This window comes from Pelophylax lessonae (genome assembly GCF_965119305.1).
Source record: "Pelophylax lessonae genome assembly, chromosome: 9".
In the NCBI taxonomy this organism is placed as follows: Eukaryota; Metazoa; Chordata; class Amphibia; order Anura; family Ranidae; genus Pelophylax; species Pelophylax lessonae.
The window spans coordinates 186,388,125-186,409,540 of record NC_138776.1 but is presented as its reverse complement, the minus strand read 5'-3'; the positions used below and the strand labels follow the sequence as shown (position 1 = coordinate 186,409,540).

General features: G+C 44.7%; 1 protein-coding gene across 1 annotated transcript in view; it reads right to left on the bottom strand.

The window, feature by feature from the left end:
- The window catches only part of LOC309563068 (heparan-alpha-glucosaminide N-acetyltransferase-like), a 272,146-nt gene that overhangs the window by 193,498 nt on the left and 57,232 nt on the right, over positions 1-21,416 (bottom strand). Inside the window, exon 7 of the mRNA XM_082267368.1 lies at positions 12,251-12,337. Within this exon, the coding sequence (XP_082123494.1) occupies positions 12,251-12,337 (87 nt within the window). The remainder of the gene's footprint in view (positions 1-12,250; positions 12,338-21,416) is intronic.

The following is a 21,416-nucleotide window of genomic DNA, read 5'->3' as shown; positions in this document are numbered from 1 at the left end:
GGATAGGGGGACACACAGACAGACGGGGGGACAGGGGGACGAACAGACAGGTGGACAGACGGGGGGACAGACAGACGGACAGACGGACGGGGGGGGACAGATGGACGGGGGGACAGGGGGAAAGGGAGACAGGGGGACAGACAGGGGCAGGGGGAGAGGGGGAGAGACGGATGGACGGACAGGGGGACAGACGGACAGCCAGGGGGACAGACGGACAGACAGGGGGACAGACGGGGGGACAGGGAGACAGACGGACAGGGGGACAGGCAGACAGATGAGGGGACAGGGAGACAGACAGGGGGACAGGCAGACAGACGAGGGGACAGGGAGACAGACAGGGAGACGGACAGGGGGACAGGGGGACAGACGGACAGGCGGACGGACAGGGGGACAGACGAGGGTTCAGACGGGGGGACAGGGGGACAGGGAGACAGACGGACAGGTGGACAGATGAGGTGACAGGGAGAAAGACAGGGAAACGGACAGGGGGACAGACGGACAGACAGACAGGGGGACAGACGGACAGGGGGGACAGACGGACAGGGGGACGGACAAACAGGGGGACAGACGGACGGACAGGGGGAGAGACGGACGGACAGGGGGACAGATGGGGGTTCAGGCGGGGGGTCAGACGGGGGGACAGACAGGGGAACAGACGGACAGGGGGGCAGACGGACAGACAGGGGGAGAGACGAGGGGACAGGGAGACAGACAGGGAGACAGACAGAGGGGGGGGCAGGGGGGGGGGCAGACGGATGGACGGACGGGGGGGTCAGACGGGGGGACAGGGGGACAGACGGACAGGGGGGGCAGACGGATGGACAGGGGGACAGACGGATGGACAGGGGGACAGACGGATGGACAGGGGGACAGATGGGGGTTCAGGCGGGGGGACAGACAGGGGGACAGACGGACAGGGAGACAGACGGGGAGACAGGCAGACGGACAGGGGGACGGGGGGCGGACAGGGGGACAGACGGGGAAGACGAGGGGACAGGGGGACAGATGGACAGGGGGGCAGACGGACAGGGGGGCAGACGGGGGGACAAACGAGGAGACAGACAGACGGACAGGAGGACAGACGGACAGGGGGACAGACGGGGGGACAGACGAGGGGACAGGGAGACAGACGGGGAGACAGACAGACGGACAGTGGGGACAGACGGACAGGGGGGACAGACGGACAGGGGGGACAGATGGACAGGGGGGACAGACGGACAGGGGGGACGGACAGGGGGACAGACGGACGGGCAGGGGGACAGGCGGGGGGTCAGACGGGGGGACAGACAGACAGGGGGGCAGACGGATGGACAGGGGGGGCAGACGGATGGACAGGGGGACAGACGGATGGACAGTGGGACAGATGGGGGTTCAGGCGGGGGGTCAGACAGGGGGACAGACGGACAGGGGGGGGGGGGGCGGTACAGGGGGACAGACGGGGAAGACGAGGGGACAGGGGGACAGACGAGGGGACAGGGAGACAGACGGAAAGGGGGACAGGGGGGCAGACCGGGGGACAGACGGGGGGACAGACGAGGGGACAGGGAGACAGACAGACGGACAGACGGACAGGGGGACAGGCTGACAGGGGGACAGACGGGGGGACAGACGAGGGGACAGGGAGACAGACGGGGAGACAGACAGACAGACAGGGGGACAGACGGACAGGGGGGACAGACGGACAGGGGGATGGACAGGGGGAGAGACGGACAGGGGGATAGACGGACAGGGGGACAGACGGACAGGGACAGATGGACGGACATGGGGACAGACGGACGGACAGGACAGGGGGGAAAAGACGGACGGGAAAGACGGACGGACAGGGGGACAGACGGACGGACAGGGGGGACAGACAGATGGACAGGGGGACAGATGGGGGTTCAGGCGGGGGGTCAGATGGGGGGACAGACAGGGGGACAGACGGACAGGGGGACAGGGGGGCGGACAGGGGGACAGATGAGGGGACAGGGAGACAGACGAGGAGACAGGGAGACAGACGAGGGGAGAGGGAGACAGACGGGGAGACAGACAGACGGACAGGGGGACAGACAGACGGACAGGGGGCAGACAGACAGACAGGGGGACAGATGGACAGGGGGACAGACGGACAGGGGGAGACAGAGGGACAGACAGACAGGGGAAAGACAGGGAGACAGATAGGGGGACAGACAGACAGATGGACAGATAGGGGGACAGATGGACAGATAGGGGGACAGACAGACAGATGGACAGATAGGGGGACAGACGGACAGATAGGGGGACAGACAGAAAAGAGAAAGAAAGGAATGGAAAGAGATGGAGGAAGGGTGCCCCTTAGATCAGAGTACTAACTGGAAGGGATGGATGGATGAAGGGATCAGGTGCCATCTTTCCTCTTCTTCTTCCTGGTGTTCGATCTTCCCGCCCACACATCATCTTCCGAGGAGGAAACTGTCGGGGAGTGTGGGCGGGGCAAGCACAGGTGGAGAGGTCGGAAGGAGGAGCAGAAGCAGCTCTCTCTCCTCCCCCGTCTGTGGTCTGTGAGGGAGGGGGAAGTGTCAGCGCCGTGGCTCCAGTATTTGGCTGTGATCCGGAGATGTCAGTGAGCTCCCATTCCTCGTGAGCTGCTCCTGATCACAGCCCCGATTTTCCCGCTTACAGATCAGTCAGGACTGTGCTGATGGCAGGGAGATCCCTGCTGCCAGCCTCAGAGGCGGCTCTTTAACTCGGCAAATTAGGCGGCCGCGAGGCCCCTGTGAGTGCGAGGCCTTTGGCGACCGCCTAATTTGCCTAATTAGAGAGCCGCCTCTGTCTGGAGCTCTGAGTTCAGGGGTGCCAACAGCCAGAATAACCTGGGTGCAGAGCAGAGAGTGGACTAATTGCTGTGTGTGACCACATGGTGACCACATGGTGAGCTGCAAACTGCAAACTGATGGATTTCCCCCTCCACCCATGGCAGGTGAATGGAGGAATCCCTCTTGCTGTGCTATTGTATTCTGACAGCAGGGACACCTCAGCTGTCAGAATACACTGATCAGTGGCTACAGCTGGCTAATCGACAAAAATTTTGCAACAGTCCCATTTGACAGAAGTTGATCAATTGATCAAATTTTGTCGAGAAGAAACGGCCATAGCTGGGTTGAAATCCTGCCGGTCAAATTTCGATCCATCTATAGACAGCTTTAGAAAAACTGTTAGGTTTTAATGATGTCTAACTATGCTATAGGTACCATCAGGACAAGAGGCAAAGGAAAAGGGGACACTGACAGAGGTTCTAACTCTTTTTCTAGCTCTAGCTAAAACCTAAGGAAACAATTGGCCAGATATGGACTTTGAAGTTTCCCTGCAAAGCAGTACAGTAAGTAAGATATAACAGAAAACACTTCCACAGAAAATGCTCTTTATACTCGCCCTCAGGCATAGTACACCAGATTGTATCTCTCCTATGATGACAAGAATCATCTGTTTAGGAGATTAACTTGCAGACATCCTATGAGAATAAATATATATTGCTGTTTTATTTACATTGTATTAAAATTTTCGAATGAAGAGCTCTGAGGCCTACTACTTTTGAACTATTTTATTGTCTGGACCAATAACAAAATGTACACTTGCTAGAAAAATCAAACCCTAGACTTATTGTATATAGTGTGGTATACTATCAAATAGTAGTACAGACCCATACCTCTGGGGAAACCTAAAAAATACATAATTAGCTATGTAAATATAAAAAGAACAATGAAATTAAAGACTTGGATTATACAACTAAATGAAATGTTACTATACTAAAACTGATAGGAGTATACCATCATATATTACACATGTATATGTTTTAGATCCTTTTTTTTTAATTTTAATCACTGTAAACTGGATATATAATTGTTGATATTTAAAGCGGAGTTCCACCCAAAAGTGGAACTTCCGCTTTAGGTGGTCCTAACCCCCTGACATGCCACATTTGGCATGTCATTTTTTTTGGGGGGGAGCGGGTACCTAGTTTTGACAGGTACCCGCTCCCACTTCCGCTCGGAGCGCCGCGGCGCCCTGAGCGGAAGTTCTCCTCTCCCCCTCCCTCCCTGCTATCTTCTGGGACAGGTCAGAGGTCCCAGAAGATTGCCGGCCAATCACAGCGCGCAGCGCGACTCGCGCATGCGCAGTGGGTACCCGGCTGTGAAGCCGCAAACTGTCACAGCCGTGTTCCCACAGCAATGATGCCAGCGCCGAGGGAGAGGATCGAGGCTTCGGGCGGCCGCATCGCTGGACCGTTGGACAGGTGAGTGAAATGGCTGGAACTCCGCTTTAAATAAACTTTTTTATACATGACAAAGTATTCTCAGAGCACTTAGGGAAGCTTAGGGAACAGCATGTTTTTCAGCATGTCTTTTAATTTTAGACTTAGCCATCTGATGTGGATCTGACACTTTAGTGTGTACATTTTAGTTTCAACTACTGAACTCTGTAAACCACAGGCTTTGTGTAAAATGAGGCATTGAAACATGCTGCGGCCTTGTGTGCTGGGCAATGACAGTCCCAGGAGGCCTACCAATGACTGAAAGGCATTTGGCGAAGCAGACCTTCGCTGGGATTTGAAGCTCCAACTGAAAGGTTTTTTCCTTCCCATCGTACTCAAGCCTCCGGCCTTCATCGACTCCAAAAACTAGCAGCTCTGGTGCTGGGAGTCCGGAAGATCCCGCAACCCCATCTAGCACAACCGACTGTACTGACATGTCTGAAGATGCATCCTTGAGCCCAGGTGAGGGGCAAGTGGAGAACATAGGTGACCCCTTACCACCTGCGGCCCCTAAGCCATCAGAAGATGATCCATTGCCAAGTGACCTGAGAACCTGAACCCTTTAGCTGTCTAACCGCAGGCAACTTCCTGCAATATATTCAGGCCTATGTTATTTGAATTTGTTTTTTTAGGGAAAGCTTTGGTGCACTCACAACCGGCTGGGCAGCCTTCCCACGGGATTTGTTGTGAATTGTTACTGCATTACTTCAATACAAGTCTTCTATTGCACCTGTCTGTGTGAATTACTGCTTCTGCACCACACTGTACCACCCTTACATGCTTTACAAGTAAATCAAGGCTATTTACTTGCAAGAACCCATGTGCTGGCTTCTATTTTCATTCCCTGGTTCTATAGTGCCTTTTTTGCATACAAAAATTATCCATAGGTGCTGGATTTTGTGCACAGCATGCACTTTGTTGCTTACTACTCTTTGGGAACAGGACATGACAGGATCAGTCCAAGACATAACCAGCACATTAAATTCAATTAACAGTCAGGACATTTTATGTAACCAACAGAAAGCATGCTGCATGGAGAAGAGGTCCTTAGTGGCCTCTAAACTTCGCTGTTTTCTGTTGGTGACAATAAAGTGTCCTGTCTGTTTATCTGAATATGATGTCTTGGACTAGACATAGGGTTTGGTGGTGCCATTAGCCATTTCACCGCTGCACCCTCCAATCACTGGGTCTCACTGCTGCATGGAATACGCTGAACTCTTTGTATTTAAGGACATGGCAGGATATCTTTGAGGAATCTCCCCAAGGCCACAGACATCAATACAGTATAAAAACCTGATCGAGGTTCTAAACCCTTCCTCACCCAAAAACTAAAAGCAAACATGGCTGAACTGACCTTCAAATTCAGACGATCAATGAAAAACCCAGGCAAATAGCACTTTCAGTCTCTAGTATACATAACTCTACTTGTGCAGGCATTTTTAAAACTGAAATGTCCCCTCTTACAATGGGGTTGCTACTGCACTGCAAGGTTTAATTGCTTATTTATGTCTAGAGGGACCGGGTAAAGCTTTTTTACTCATTCGATCCTCCACTCACTCAGGCTCCTCTGTGCTGCTAGATCAGTCCCTGTCAGGGGAGGACTGGGCCAGGTGGCAGGGGGGCAATCGCCCACCCCCCGGCAACTCTGATGCCCCATAAAAAGGCTGCACCACGTCTGCCACAGAAATGCCTAAAGGATTCCTGGTGAAGAGAAGTAAAATGTCTCCTCCGTTGACCTACTGAGTGCAGGATAAAGACAAAGACAGAGCACAGGCCTCCCCCCCCCCAGCATGGATGGTATAAACTGTGTCTGAGCAGAGGCCGGTTCCATGCCCCACTGGAGACTCTCCTCCTCTGGCCAGCCCCGACCTGGAGCAGGGTTTCAGCCTGGAACGGGGGTCAGGAGGAGGCCGGGAAGAGAGAGAGAGTGGGAAAGTGGCCGAGTCGCTGCACCATGGGCCTCTGGTTTGTACTTGCCCCCTGGGCTGAAAGTTGCCAGTCAGTCCCTGGTCCCTGTAACCTTTTATCCCCTACACTCCGGCAGTCTAAGGTCCTCTGCAATCATGAAGACGGATGCAGGACCCACAGCCCTACAATAGACATGAGGAAGCCGAGGGACAGTCCACTGCCGGAGTGTAGGTGAGCCCCATCTGCTGCAGATGTGGAGGATAAGGTAAGTAAAAATGTTTTTCCCCTCCCCTGGACATAAAAAAGCAGTCTGCAAGGAAGAACCTTTTGTTTTTCCAGAGTTGGGCTTTAATAATGTTATGTTAACAAATACAGTACATGGTCAATGCATTGTTCTATGTACATAGTACTGTCAACCATACTGAAGAAAAATAAACTGAATGTCATTTTATCAAATCATAAACATTATTTAAACAGTCTTATTTCTGGAGTTTGTTCCTATGTGAAAGTACAGGATGAAATATTGTATAACGAATCTAATATGTGTCTTTCCTGCTCATGTGGCCCAGCATCTGGTATCACAGTATGAGGGGAGGTAATCTCACTTGTTGACATGTGGACTGGGCCTGCCATAACAGGTTACCTTGGAGCGAATATTTGCTGTAGCTGTTATACTTACAGCCAAGATAATATAACTGTGCTAATAAAACATGGTTTGCACCTGCACACTCTGACAAAGGATTCGTGGAAAGTGTGAGGTCAGGTTTTCCTGGACACTGCACGCTATTTCTTATTTCTATGCTGCTTTGTGTGTCTTATCACCCTCATTTACATTCAACGGCAGCTTTCAAACATCTCTCCAGGTGAAGGAAATGCCACAGTCAGAGCTTGTCATGACAAAGCCAGAAGTGGCAGTCATTTGTCATTACTGATCACTTGATAGTAAGGAACAACACCTTTAAAAATATTATTGCAACGTAATCAATATACATATGTATACAGAGGCTATTTCATATGTAAAGCAGCCTGGGAAGCATTATCTTATTTACAATGGTCACATGTCATGGCAATAATGAGAATATATAAAGAATACAGCCAATATGTTGGTCCAACAATGCCAAACTAATGCAAAACTGTGATTTCTTTTTATTGTCTTCTGACCCATAAAAAAATAGTCCCAGTTTTTCATGTGAAAATGTATAGGAAAAGCCCATAAAGAGTTCAAAATTGTGAAAAGGGAATAGGACAAACAGCAGTCTCTCCTTGAAAAATGTTATTAATCAGCAAAATGTGAAAAATATACACAGTTGATAGGCAATAGATAATAGTTAAAAGATGGACAACGTTGTCATACAGTTTTGCATGTGGCTACTCCTCCACTTTAACAATGTGTTGTAGCCAAGTGGGTCTATCCAAAACAAAAATACCAGCTCCTATCTTGCAATGTTCTCTATACGTTGTACTGCCAACCAGGGGTGTAGTTGGTACTCTGAAGGCTTATATGGATTGTATTTTATTTTTAGAACACCAATGAGACTCTCTTTATTGCTATGGACATATTGGAAACCTGCATAGTGGATGCACCTAACTACCTGCAGTATGGCTGGTAATTGCAAAGGCAATACCATATTGATGTGGCCTTTCCTCCTCTACTTAGTTGGTGATATACGATATATACTTTAATAAACTTTATGATGACCTTTGATTATTTGGGACCTCTCCAAATCCAATGGGCAAAAAATGACAGCTGTTGTATGAAGATATTGTTTACTATATGTTTATTGTTGGACATGCATCACCCATATACAGTATATGTGATAACATTTGATAGATATTTTGTAACTATGTATCATTTTATGATAAAAGACCCTTACATGTATATTTTTGTCATAGAAAAGCTTGCCTTTAAATACTTTCCTGAAGAAGCGGGCTGTTGCCCCGAGAAACGCACCTGTGTTTGTCGAATGCAATTGATGGCGAGACAATCCACCACCTAACTGCAGCAGGGTGGACGGATATATGTGACTATGTGGGAATTATATTGTTCCTATATAGAGCTATATGTATATGTCTGATCACCTGTGCGATTTTTACTTTTTGCGCTATAAACAAAAAAAGAGCGACAATTTTGAAAAAATAACAATATTTTTCACATTTTTTTATATGAAATTCTCAAAAAAAATGTAAAAATCACATTTTTTTAACATTTTAGGACAATTTGTTTTCTGCTATACGCAATAAGCGTAAGTTGAGTGGTTTGCGCAAAAGTTATTGCGTTTACTAATTACGGGAAAGATTTATGTAATTTTTATTGTTTTTTTTTAAACTAGTAATGGCGGCGATCTGCGATTTTTTTTGCGGGACTGCAACATTGCGGCGGACAGATCGGACCCCTGACTGACATTTTTGACACTTTTGGGAGTACCAGTGACATTACTACAGTAATCAGTGCTATAAATATGCACTGTTACTGTAAAAATGACACTGGCAGGGAAGGGGTTAACGTTATTGGTGATCAGTGGGTTAAATGTATCCCTAGGGGCGTGATTCTAACTGTGGGGGGGCGTGGCTTGAGATGTAACCACAGAGACATACGATCCTACATAGCAGGATCGTAAAGTCTCTACAGTTACTTCAGGGAGAATGACAGGCGGCTTTGTTTACATCAGCCGCCTGCCTTTCTCCCTCTCCAGCGGGAGATCGCGAGTGGCTGGCGGACATCAGAGCCGCCAGTCACTCGTGCGGGAATGTCAGGGAACGAATGGGGGTGGGAGCGCACCTCCGGCGGTGCACGCTTGCCCCCTACAGGCTCCTGGGCAAGCGACGTAGTCCTACGTTGGTTTGCCCAGGAGCGACTGGCCGCCGCAGTAAACAGTCGTGCGGCGGTTGGCAAGTGGTTAAAGTCCTCTATCTAGTTTGTTAGAAACGATTTTTGTATTGTCAACCAGCATGATGTAACAAAGAGGATATAAACTGACTTCGTAAAAGGCTGTACTATTCTACCGTTGTATGGGGATAAAGGGGTTGATTCACAGTTGAAAGTGCAGTTGCTCCAGAGCTTAGTAAATGAGATAAAACTTCACTTTGTAAAGAGTACCCAATCACATGCAAGAAAAACGAAAAAAAAAAACAGCATTTTTTCTTGTACATGATTGGATGATGGAAGTCAGCAAAGCTTCAGCTCATTTAACAAGCTCTGGAGCAGCTGCACTAGCAGAGTCTACTTGCTTTTAGTAAATCAATCCCAAAGTGGCAGTTGGTTATGTTTCAGCATCTTTTTTAAAGCAACCTTTTTTCACACTAAAACAGATTTATTCCACACAAATGTTTTTGAAAACATTGCTACAAAATCACATTTATGCATCAGCTTAAATAGTTACCAGTTAAATCAGACTATTTACTGAAGAACTTACTGGTAAAATGACCAGCAAATACTATTTATTTCTATTTATTTAAGAGTGCCTACTCGGCATTGTCAGAAAAGGCAGGCACCCCAGAACCAAACTCAATCAGGCGCTGGGAACCCTTAGACTTGCAAGTGTAGTCGTACGAAGGAACATTTCTAACAAGCTCAATATACAACTGATAGTGAAGTTCTGCCAGCACAGTACAGGTAAGGTTAATTATGTCAAACACAGCTCGTAAACAAACAATTTTATAGTACAAAAGTTTCCATTAAAAAAAAGCATCTAAAAAAGGTAAGCTGCAATTTTTAAATATGTTTATGTTATGTGCTATGATATGTGAATGAAAGTATGTAACAAATATAAAGTAGGTGGTATCTCAATTTGGCTGCACAAATGGAAATACACTTTAAAACAAGTGAGCTGTCTCCCAGAAATTGAAATGGAGTGCCCCCATTATTGCTCAGGGCATTGTGGCAGTGGTCTGAAAGCTAGGCTTTTAATAAGTGCATGCAATGCCATGGAGTAAAGAAACAGGGAACCCCAACTTAAACATTTTCTGTTTGTTAGGATAGAGCTGGGAAGGCTCAGAAGATCAAGCTATTTTTTTTGTTTTCTTTTAAAGTTTTCTCGCCAATCCATCCGTGGGGGGGGGGGGGGGGGGTGCAGAGACAGCAATAGAAACTGTAGTAGAATGTTAAAGGCTTCTTTCCTATGATGTGGGTTTCATTGCCGGGCATGAAATTGAAGCAGTTTTTTTGTGTTGATGGACTCAACAAAAAGTGGTGGATGGGAACTTAACAACAACCTGGAGCACTAAAAAATAACCTAGGGATGGAGACGCCTTGCCTACAGCTTGGTGCCTCATATAAAGTCCCACCGTGCGATTTTCGTGTGTTTTTGGTGGATGCAGTCTGATTTGACCTTAGTTTTTCCGTATACAGGGCTGGAGACCAATAGCATTCCAAATAGGAAATTAGGGATCGAAAGGCATTGTGCTTTACAGGCCATGCCCCATATATAAATCCCAATCTGTCTTTATACTGCATCCACCAAGGGGATGGAGGTGTAATGCTTCTCAGCTGGTCCCTTCCAGTTTGTACCATCGTTACAACTTAGTTATTTGAGTTTTGAGACAACAGACCTGTCATGGATGGGGGTGGGTTGGGGGAGGTTTGGGCTGTCTCCCTCCCACCTGTTCCCCCATCCATCCATTAGCAGCCATGTGCTCCCAGTGTGGAGACACTAAATTAGAAAGTGTTAGGACTGCAGATTAAACAGGGTGCTGTGTAGTGGCTCTGCAGCTTACACATGCGTTTGCAAATGTGTGTCAACTAGTTGGTGACAGACTGGAGGGTGAGTACATCAGACTGGGGGCTGGCTGACTTCCATGCACCTCTTATAATCCATCAACCTAATTTTTAAAAAATAACCTATAGTTGAGAAAATAAAGACATTGCTAAAGGGGCAAGTAACCTGGTGGCAGAAAAGCTGCTCCAATGAATTCCATATTCCATCTATTCTCAGGGGGGTGCATTTTAGGAATAAATTTATTGTTGGCAGTTGCAGGAAAGAAAATATTAACAGAACACAAATCATAGGTGGATCAATGTTTGCAAAATTATAAAAGAAGGAAATTAATATTACTATATTTATCCCACACCTGTTTGTAATTTTACATTCAGTGTATTAAAGTCCTCCTGTTGCTATATGATGTTCATCCTGATGATTATTTATATTGTTCTTTGTCTATACTGACACCCTAGGAACCGTATGTCTATAAAGCTGTGTTAGTTTATATTGCTCTTTAGCATATGGTGTTCAGGACTCTAACCTTTGATATTGTCAGAGGAAGTTATTCCATTTGTATTGACATGAAAAGATGGCAGACCTACTAATTCTAGGACCAGATGTGTTCATTTTCCATAAATCATCATTAGGGTCTGTCCTATTTCTACTGAACACAATTTATATTTAGAGGTTCCGGGCCCTGGAACATCCTTAGAATGTATGAATATTATATTGTAAACACCAATGGCTGGCAATACATTTTACTCACAGCGCAGGTATTTTAAATGGATTCAAACCAAAGTCTGACATTATATTTTTAATGGCATCAGAGCTATGATTATATAGTTAGTGGTATTAAACCCTGGCATTATACATTCAAGTGTTGTAACACTTGAGGCTGTCAGTATCCACTTACTAGTAGAAACATTTAGAAAACAATATACTACACTATACTTGACACCAGTGGGTGGTAAAATACAGAACTAAAAAAAATGTATGTTTACATTTTGTGCAGCTAGCCCATTAAAGTTATATGATTTATGTATTTTGTTAACGGCAAGAAAGCTAATAAAGGAATATGGCCATACCCAACAGCCCTTCCTCATGTTGGAATATATTCTGGCTGATTTATAAGTAGAGAAATGAAAACAAGAAAAAAATATGAAGGTTTCCTACAGTATATCAGCCAATCAGGATATGCGTCTACATTTTCCAAAACATAACAGATGAACCTGATTGGTTTGTTCTCATCATTATTTTTCCAGTTTTAATATATAAGTCCTTGTGAATTTAGTAAATTTTGTTGTCTTTTTTAAGGGTTCAAAGAGGTAAAAGACTCAAATAGGTTTTTTATGCTAAGTTCAGTTAGATGTTTTACCTGCAGTCCAAAAAATGCCATGGCCACCGAATTAATTGTGCCAAGTATGCCTTCTGGATCGAATGGCTCTGTCGTTTTGTAGAGATCCTGTAAGAGTCAAAAGATAAAAAGTGTGATGGATGACCACTGCACAATATTCTAACCCAGTGCTCCCCAACCAGTGACTAAGGAGCCACACCAGGTTCTTAGTTAAAAACAACAAACAAACTGGGAGAACAGCGCTCAATGGATTGGATAATGGGATGGAAAACGACAACATTCCAAAATGCCATAGGATGGAAAATGTAGTTTATTATTAAAAAGACCAGTTAATAAAAATAAAAGAGTTGAACAAAAATAAGCTGCGATACCACACTGAATCCTTGTGGGCATGGAGGGGTAAATACCAATAGGCCAACCAGATGAAGAGGCATGGAGTATGCCAAGACCATGCAAAGTGATAAAGACCTGGTGCAAGGGAAGGAGAGAGATTCTTGGAAGCTCGGGGGTGGACCACACCGGCCGGTCTGCTGGTGCCACTGTCATCCATGTGGAGATAGTGTATGGAGGGACTGAGTTGGGGGGCCTGGGCTGGAAAGCCTGATGTGGCCATGCAAATGGTTGTCAGCTGTATTGGTGTCAACATCAGCCAGGTAGTGTTGTGGACACCCAAAGAAGGACCCCAGGAAGTTAACAGAAGAATAGAGAATAAAGAAGGATTTTTCATGTGACTGTGGGTTGGAGGCAGGTGGGAGATCATCCTCCAGGCGCGCCAACCTGCCAGCTCGGCTTTCCAGGCAGCCAGGCAACAAAAAAAAATCATGCCTACCAAAAGGCCCCCCACATCCATTATTTTACATAAATATACAATTTAGAAAATATTATATATACTGTTATCTTTTTCCATAACTCACCACTGGACTGGTCCACCAAACACCCATGGTCTGTCCTCAGTCCTCCTGTCACTCCTCTATCTGCTACAACAACCGCCCCAGAAGATCCAGTCTGCCCTTAGTGAGATGGCACGTGCTGATGTCTGACGTCACTGCGCACACCACATTTATGCGAGGGACGTTCCCCAGAGGAGACACTCTGCCTCCTCATACTCATCAGTTTGCACTATGGGCGGGAGTAGGAGATGGGGAAATGCCATCTGTAATGCGCCGCAAAATTATGACACAAAACTGCAGTAAAAAAAAATCTTGGCCGTCATTTTGCTGCCCCTCCCAAAGTTTTGCCAGGGTCCAATGGACCCAGCGGGACCCACGGTAGGGCCAGCCCTGCAGCTGACAACCATTTGCACAGCCACGTCAGGCTTTCCAACCTAGGTCTCCCAGCTCTATCCCTCCATGTCCACGTAGACGACAGTGGCACTTGTAGACCCACCGGTGCGGTCTGGCCCAGAGCTTTCAGGATTCTCTCCCTTTCCCTTGCACCAGGTCTTCATCACTTTGCATGGTCTTGGTCCCCTCCATGCCTCTCCATCTGGTTGACCTATTGGTGTTTACCCCTCCATGCCCAGGAGGATTCAGTGTGGTATCTTATCTTTTTTTTATTTAACTCATTTATTTCTATTAACTGGTCTTTTTAATAATAAACTACATTTTTCCATCCTATTGGACTGTTGTGGTTTTCCATCCCATTATCCAATCCATTGAGCGCTGTTCTCCCAGTTTGTTTTTTCCATGTCACATTTATCACATGTTATTGAACAACTGCACTGGTTTTGGATCTTCCACATGACTGCCTGATCATCCTGCACCATTGGTTGATCTATATCTGGTTCAGCGCTTAAGGACATTTGTTAGTTCTTCTTCTTAGTTAAAGACCAACTCCAACCCAAACATTTTATTGCTTTGGATAGATGAGGGAAGGATTACAACTTCTGATTTATCACCATTGAATGGAATTCTCTTTTCTTCCTGTTCTGTCTGACAACCATCACCTGAGCATTAAGTGGGATGGCCATCTCCTTCATGGGGACACAGACAGCACTAAAATACTGAATATATAGTAGAGCAGAAGTGTTCAAGTGGTTGTAAACATTTACATATATACTAAATACCTTGTACCTGTTTATCTGCAATTTTCTCTTCTCTACATCTGTTCAAAGTACTGAATTTATAACCTTGTCTGAGAGTTTAGAAAAAAGGGGGCAGAGAGCTGAAAATACACTTTGCAGAGCTTAGTGAGGAGGAGAGGTCTGAAAGCTGATTGGAGGGAAGAGACACATAATCCTCCAGACAGCTCACAGGAACAGAGCTGAGGCTGTCAATCTGCTGGAGCTCCCTTCCCTGTCACCATTGTGCTCTTGGTGTCAGAAAAATTGTCAGACTTAATTCAAGCTGATAGCAGGGAAACAAGTACAAACTGAAGAGAGATATGCTTTATTTATATTTCATGTCTAAAGTTTAAAAAAGAACTGAAGACAGGATGATTCGAATTCTTTGGTCTAAGGCTTCGGAGGATCAGTAACCCTTTTAATAGCACAAATCCTCATAAAATTCACCAGTGTGTTTTAGGGGTCTCAAAATACTACCAATGTCAGGGTTAGTCAAAAGATACATTACAGAGTCTAAATCAACATTTATTGGTGTGAATAGGTCTTTAAATAATTACACAAAATGGTTATAAAACTATACAGTATATACCCACAGTGGCTGGCTAAGAGCCGGTTCAAATAGGAGCGACCCGACTTGCCGGGGCGACCTGTGAAGTCGCGGTGCACAGCGCGCACCGCGACCTCGGAGCGGCATGCACAGACTTCATATCATTTAAGTCAATGCAGGTCGCTCCAGGTCGCCCCAAAGTAGTACAGGACCCTTTTTCTAAGACGGAGCGACTTGTGTCGCTCCTATTAGAACGGGTCCTGTGCTAATCTATGGCAGGCGACCCACGACGACTTGTCAGGCGACCAGGTCGCCTGACAAGTTGCCCCAGTGTGAACCGGCTCTTAGTGGTAGAACAACAGCATTAGTAGGATGTCAAGCAACTATTACCTTCTAGCAACTACAGTGTTATGAACTCTTTGAAGATCCTTGGTCATGTATTTTAAACCTGAACTTTAGGAAAGCATATAAAGTTGGCATATGCATATGGAAGCTACAGTATATTACCTAAAAGATTTGTTATTGTATTCAGTCATTTCTGTGATCTAGACATAACTAGGTTGATGACCTTCCTTTTTTCTGCTGCAAGTTGGTCATTCACCTACCAAAGACTGAACAGTGAGGGGCATTCCTGAGGTTATGCCTCTTTCTTCAACCCTTCAAGCATTTTCAGAAGGAAGACTGACAAAATCAAATTTCATGTTAAAGAACCTCCTGGTACAGGAGATCGTATGAAGATGATTTTAAGGTAGATTAAGAGTACTAATGCTACTGCCATGTACAAATACAGTTAATAATTATTAATGAATATGTATTGGCTTAAATGTTTTGTATTTCGTATCTGTCTGGAATTCTACTTTAGGACATAATATGCAGACAAGGTACAACCTTGTGACAGATCATAACACAAACAGTATGATGAGAGTTTGCAGTGGAGCAGGCCTCTTCACATCTGTCAGTTGCTCATGTAAAAAAAAAATCCATACTCATCTAGCGGTTTAGTATCTGACAGTCATATTAACCACTTTAAGACCGGAAGAATTTGCCCCCTTCCTGACCAGGCCCTATTTTACGATTCGGCACTGCGTTGTTTAACGGACAATTGCGCGGACGTGCAAAGCTGTACCCAAATACAATTGATGTCTTTTTTTTTCCCCACAAATAGAGCTTTCTTTTAGTGGTATTTGATCACCTGTGCGATTTTTATTTTTTTGCGCTATAAACAAAAAAAGAGCTACAATTTTGAAAAAAAAAAAGCAATATTTTTAACTTTCTGTTATATAACATTCTCAAAAAAAAATTAAATTTTTTAACATTTTAGGCCAATTTGTTTTCTGCTACATATTTTTGGTAAAAAAAATTGCAATAAGCGTATTTTGATTGGTTTGTGCAAAAGTTATCGCCTCTACTAAGTACGGGAAAGATTTATGTCATTTTTATTGTTTTTTTTTTAAACTAGTAATGGCGGCGATCTCGGATTTGTTTTGGCGCGACTGCGAAATTGGGGTGGACAGATCGGACCCCTAACTGACATTTTTGACACTTTTGGGGGTACCAGTGACATTACTACATTAATCAGTGCTATAAATATATACTGTTACTGTAAAAATGACACTGGCAGGGAAGGGGTTAACTTTACTGGTGATCAAGGGGTTAAGTGTGTCCCTAGGGGCATGATTCTAACTGTCAAGGGGCGTGGCTTGTGAAGTAATCACAGAGACATGCGATCCTATACAGCAGGATCACATAGCCTCTGTCATTACGTCAGTGAGAATGACAGACGGCTGTGTTTACATCAGCCGTCTGTCCTTCTCTCACTGCTGCGGGAGATCGCGAGTGGCCGGCAGCCATCGGAGCCGTCAGCCACACGCGATGGCTCCCCAGCTGAAGAGCGCGGGGCGGGAGCGCGCCTCCAGCGGCGCGCGATCGCCCCCTAGCTCCTCCCAGGCGAGCACTGTACATGTACAACGTTTTGTGTGGGAACGCCAGACTGCCACCGTACAACTGCGGCGGGCAGTCGGCAAGCAGTTAAGACCGGAAGAATTTGCCCCCTTCCTGACCAGACCCTATTTTGCGATTCGGCACTGGGTTATTTTAACGGACAATTGTGCGGATGTGCGACGCTGTACCCAAATAAAATTGATGTCCTTTTTTTCCCACAAATAGAGCTTTCTTTTGGTGGTATTTGATCACCTGTGCGATTTTTATTTTTTGCGCTATAAACAAAAAAAGAGCGACAATTTTGAAAAAAAATATATATTTTTTTCACATTCTCAAAAAAAATTTAAAAATCAAAATTTTTTAACATTTTAGGCCAATTTGTTTTCTGCTACATATTTTTGGTAAATGTATGTCATTTTTATTGCTTTGGTTTTTTTACTAGTAATGGCGGCAATCTGCACATTTTTGTGGGACTGCGACAGATCGGACCCCTGACATTTTTGACACTTTTGGGGGAACCAGTGACATTACTACAGTAATCAGTGCTAAAAATATGCACTGTTACTGTAATATGACACTGGCAGGGAAGGGGTTAACATTATGGATGATCAAGGGGTTAAATGTGAGCCTAGGGGAGTGATTCTAACTGTGGGGGCGTGGCTTCTGAAATGACCATAGAGACATGTGATCCTATATAGAAGGATCACATGGGCTCTGTGATCATTTCAGGGAGAATGGTCAGCTGTGTTTACAACAGATGACCGGTCTTCTATCTCAGTGGGGAACGATCGTGGGTGTCAGGCGGCAATCGGAGCCACCTGCCCGCTGCATCGGCTTCCCTGCTGATGAGTGGGAGCGGGAGCACGCTCGCCCCCTAGCCTCCTGAGAGCGAGTGCCGTACACATACGCCGATTTGCCTGGAAGCGGCTGCCTCCTGCAGTACATCTGCGGTGGGCGGTTGTAAACTGGTTAGTCACTACAGTGCCAGTGATTTTGCTTGGCTGTTAACAGAGCAGACTACTTCTTTTTAACTTGACAGCAAAACAGACACTTGTAACGGACCCCGTACTCAAGAAAGGTATGTCCACAGTATAAGCTTCCCTTGCCTGGTACCAGCACGATCCAAGATCCCTTAGCCCATCCAGTCACTTGTCGAGACATTGGTGTAGGGTGGTAAGAAGCATAAAACAGTTTATTCAAACACAGGCACAAAGAGACCTACACTCAGGGGACAATCCCCCTCCCTTTTTGCATAATCACTTGTCACTTTGAGAAAGGAATTCAGTGGTGTTCTGTATCACCAGGACATGCTGCCAGTACAATTCCCAACATTAAGCTTCCATGTTACCTTCTTTATATATACTTGCCAGCAAAGATGACACTTGAAACATTTTTGAAACTTTTACTCTGTTTTCAGAGCGTTCTATCTGTAATGCTGCATCTACTCTATATACTACACATATGCGTCCCATTATCAAAATAACAAGCCGTAATGTAAAATAAAATGTTTTTAACCCCATAGCTTTGCATATAGGAGGTTTACTTTAGGTCTGCTTGTCCCCCGTATTACCTATATTGTGTAAAACGTAGAAGTAACACCTCAATCTAGAATAGTTCCCAAGATTTCTCCATACTTCTTTCCTAAAGCCAAACATAAGGGACAGGAAATAGAAGTAAAGAAGGGTAAAGCCGGCCATACATAGTTAGATTTTTCATTGAGGTTTTACAGAAAAAATCATTCATCTGAATATTTTTTCTTGCCATCATTGAGTCAACTCATTTTGATAGAAAGCCTTTAAAATTTTTGGGTGTATTCCAGATCTGAAATTTCCAGACATATTAAACAGGTTTCATTATGATATGTATAATTTTTCCAAAATGAAAATCACAGTTAGAAATTAGTTTGTTCGAGAAAAAAAGAAAATTTTCGAATGTAAATATACTGGTATATGGCCAACTTAGGGGTCATTTATTGGCTACCTTTGTCCTACCTATATAAAAAATAGTTGTAGCAAAGTTAGTGCTAAAATGTTCTTGAAAGTCACCAATCAAACAACAGCTACCATGGAGACAGCTACCATGGAGACGCCCAAAAAATGCCCAAAAAAACGCCTGCAACGAAAACGCCCAGTTGTGTTGTTGCAGGTGTTTTTTTGGGCATTTTTTAGGCGTCTTTGGAGGCAGGCATAACATCTGAACTTCTGTATAGGGGTATATATACACACACACATATATGTATTAATACACATACACACATATAAGTGTGATAGGAGCGGATCCCTATGCCTGCAAATAATTTCATTAGCGCAGGCATAGGGTTCCGCTACTTTCACACCTATATGTGTGTATGTGTATATATACATATATGTGTGTGTGTATATATACCCCTACACAGAAGTTCAGATGTCATGCCTGCCTCCAAAGACGTCCACAAAAAAGCCCAATAAACGCCTGCAACAAAAACGGCCAGGTGTGAAAATAGCGGAGCCATATCCCTGCTCTACTGCAATTCTAAGACAAACGATATTTTTTTTTCTGGCTGTGGACATGCTACAGAGCTGAAACTTCACAGGTACACTTTTTAGACCCCCCAGACACTAAATCCAAAGAAGTCTCTTTTTTTTTTTTTCAATCATTTTTTCAATAATTGTCTCTCTATCAAAAACGACAATTTTTAAGAACTTTTTTTGTGTGATTAATAGTCCCTGGGGCATGACCCAGAACCCTAGGCACTTTTTATGGGCATTTATTGGGTTTTAGGGCTTCAAAATGGTGTTTTTTGATTACCGAAGTTCGGGTCCCATTGATTTCAATGGGGTTCTGGAATCCGGACCCGAACTTTCCTGGTCGAACCGAACTTTTCAAAAGTTCGATCATCCCTATTCACCATATGGCTGAAAACCTACTCACTTTGTATACAGTAACATATGCCACAGTCCTTGTACCCCACAAAACATGTTTTTATTATTGTGCCACAATTGAGAGTTTACCAGACACCTACAAACTTCATTTGTAAAAAATGAAACTTCCATTACATACAGTATGCCTTACTGCATACATGCTACTTTGAATGGAGAACTTCATTAACACAGTTAGTGACTAATGAGCAATTAGAACAAATAAGCACAATAGAGTGCAGGGGTCAGGCGTATAAGATTTACTTAGAATGTAGTGGTCCAGAGTATGTTATGTACAACCTAGCGTACAGAGAACAGTAGTTAGTTAAAGTAACCTATTACAATCATCTATACAGGACTGATTATTATGCCAGTGATGTAATACACTAGGCATAGAAAAATATAAATATGCACTAGAAAATTATAAGACTTGGCCAGGTGACCATTTGTGGATTTGGGAAAGAGACTACAGTGCTTTCCTCTGGCATACCCGGCCATTACTTTACAATGAGTTCCACCTCCTGCTCGGGGGGAGGGGGGGCGCTGTCCTCTACCAGGCCCAGCTACATTGATACTGCAATTTACAATGCCTGCCACCCAGACATAGGAAGTAGGCCTCCTCAGTTTTGTACTTATCCAAGGCTTAGCCTCTCCTAGGTACCTAATTGAGGTGACTTACTTCAGTTCACTTAAAAAACGAAAGAATGCAGATCTGCTGGTCGAAGTATTTTAGCCTAGCTGTGGCACTGCAGATGGATGCTCTGGATGGGTTCAGACTAGTGATTGACCGATATCGGTTTTTCGTTGCCGATAGCAATACTGATATTTTGGCCATTTCATATCAGTATCAGCCGATATTGGCCGATATTTTCGTACATTTTTTTTTTAAATTTTTATCACTTGACAGGTACTCTTGCGGAGGGATCTGGGGGTCTAAAAGACCCCATACCCCTTCTCTGCACTTAAAAGCATTCAAAACGCCAAGTTTGGCTGTTTTGAATGCTGTCATTTTTTTGAATCTGGAGCCGAGTACCCGGAAGTGATGTCACTTCATTGCTTATATCTTTAATTTGTACATATGTAAGTGGCATATTCAATAACATTTGTAAACTGAATTATGCTGTGACATCATTTTACCCTTACATGAGCAATATTTAGAATATCGGCAATATCAACCAATTCCGGGGCCGATACAGATAAATCGGCAAAAGTCAATATTGGCCCTCGATATATCGGCCTTGACGATAATCAGTCCATCCCTAGTTTAGACCCCCACATCCCCCCCTTATCTACACCCATGCCTAAATATTATATTAATTGTTTGTGAGTATGCAGTAAATATCTGCTGATCTTGCCAATATCTTCCCCCTGCAGCACTCAGGCATTGTGTTGTTACTGGTAACCTGGGGACCAAAGAAGACCTTTCCCCCCTTTCACTATATAATTATATTATCATGCAGCCCTGCATGCTAATATGAAATCTTTCTGTAATTATTAGTTAGACAGTCATCCCAGGACAAAGGGACTGCACCGGGGATGTAAACTGAGCTGCGCTTGCACAGCTCAGTGTACATGCCATAGAAGACTGCAAGCAGGTAGGTAGGTTTATTTATTTTTTTTTTTTTTTTGCAGCAGAGACATTGCATGCTTGCCTGCTTGTAAGCTTTGGTATTTTTGCCTTTAGGTTCCACTTTAAATCCAGAAAAAAAGAGAACTTTAAAAATAACTGAAAGTGATTAC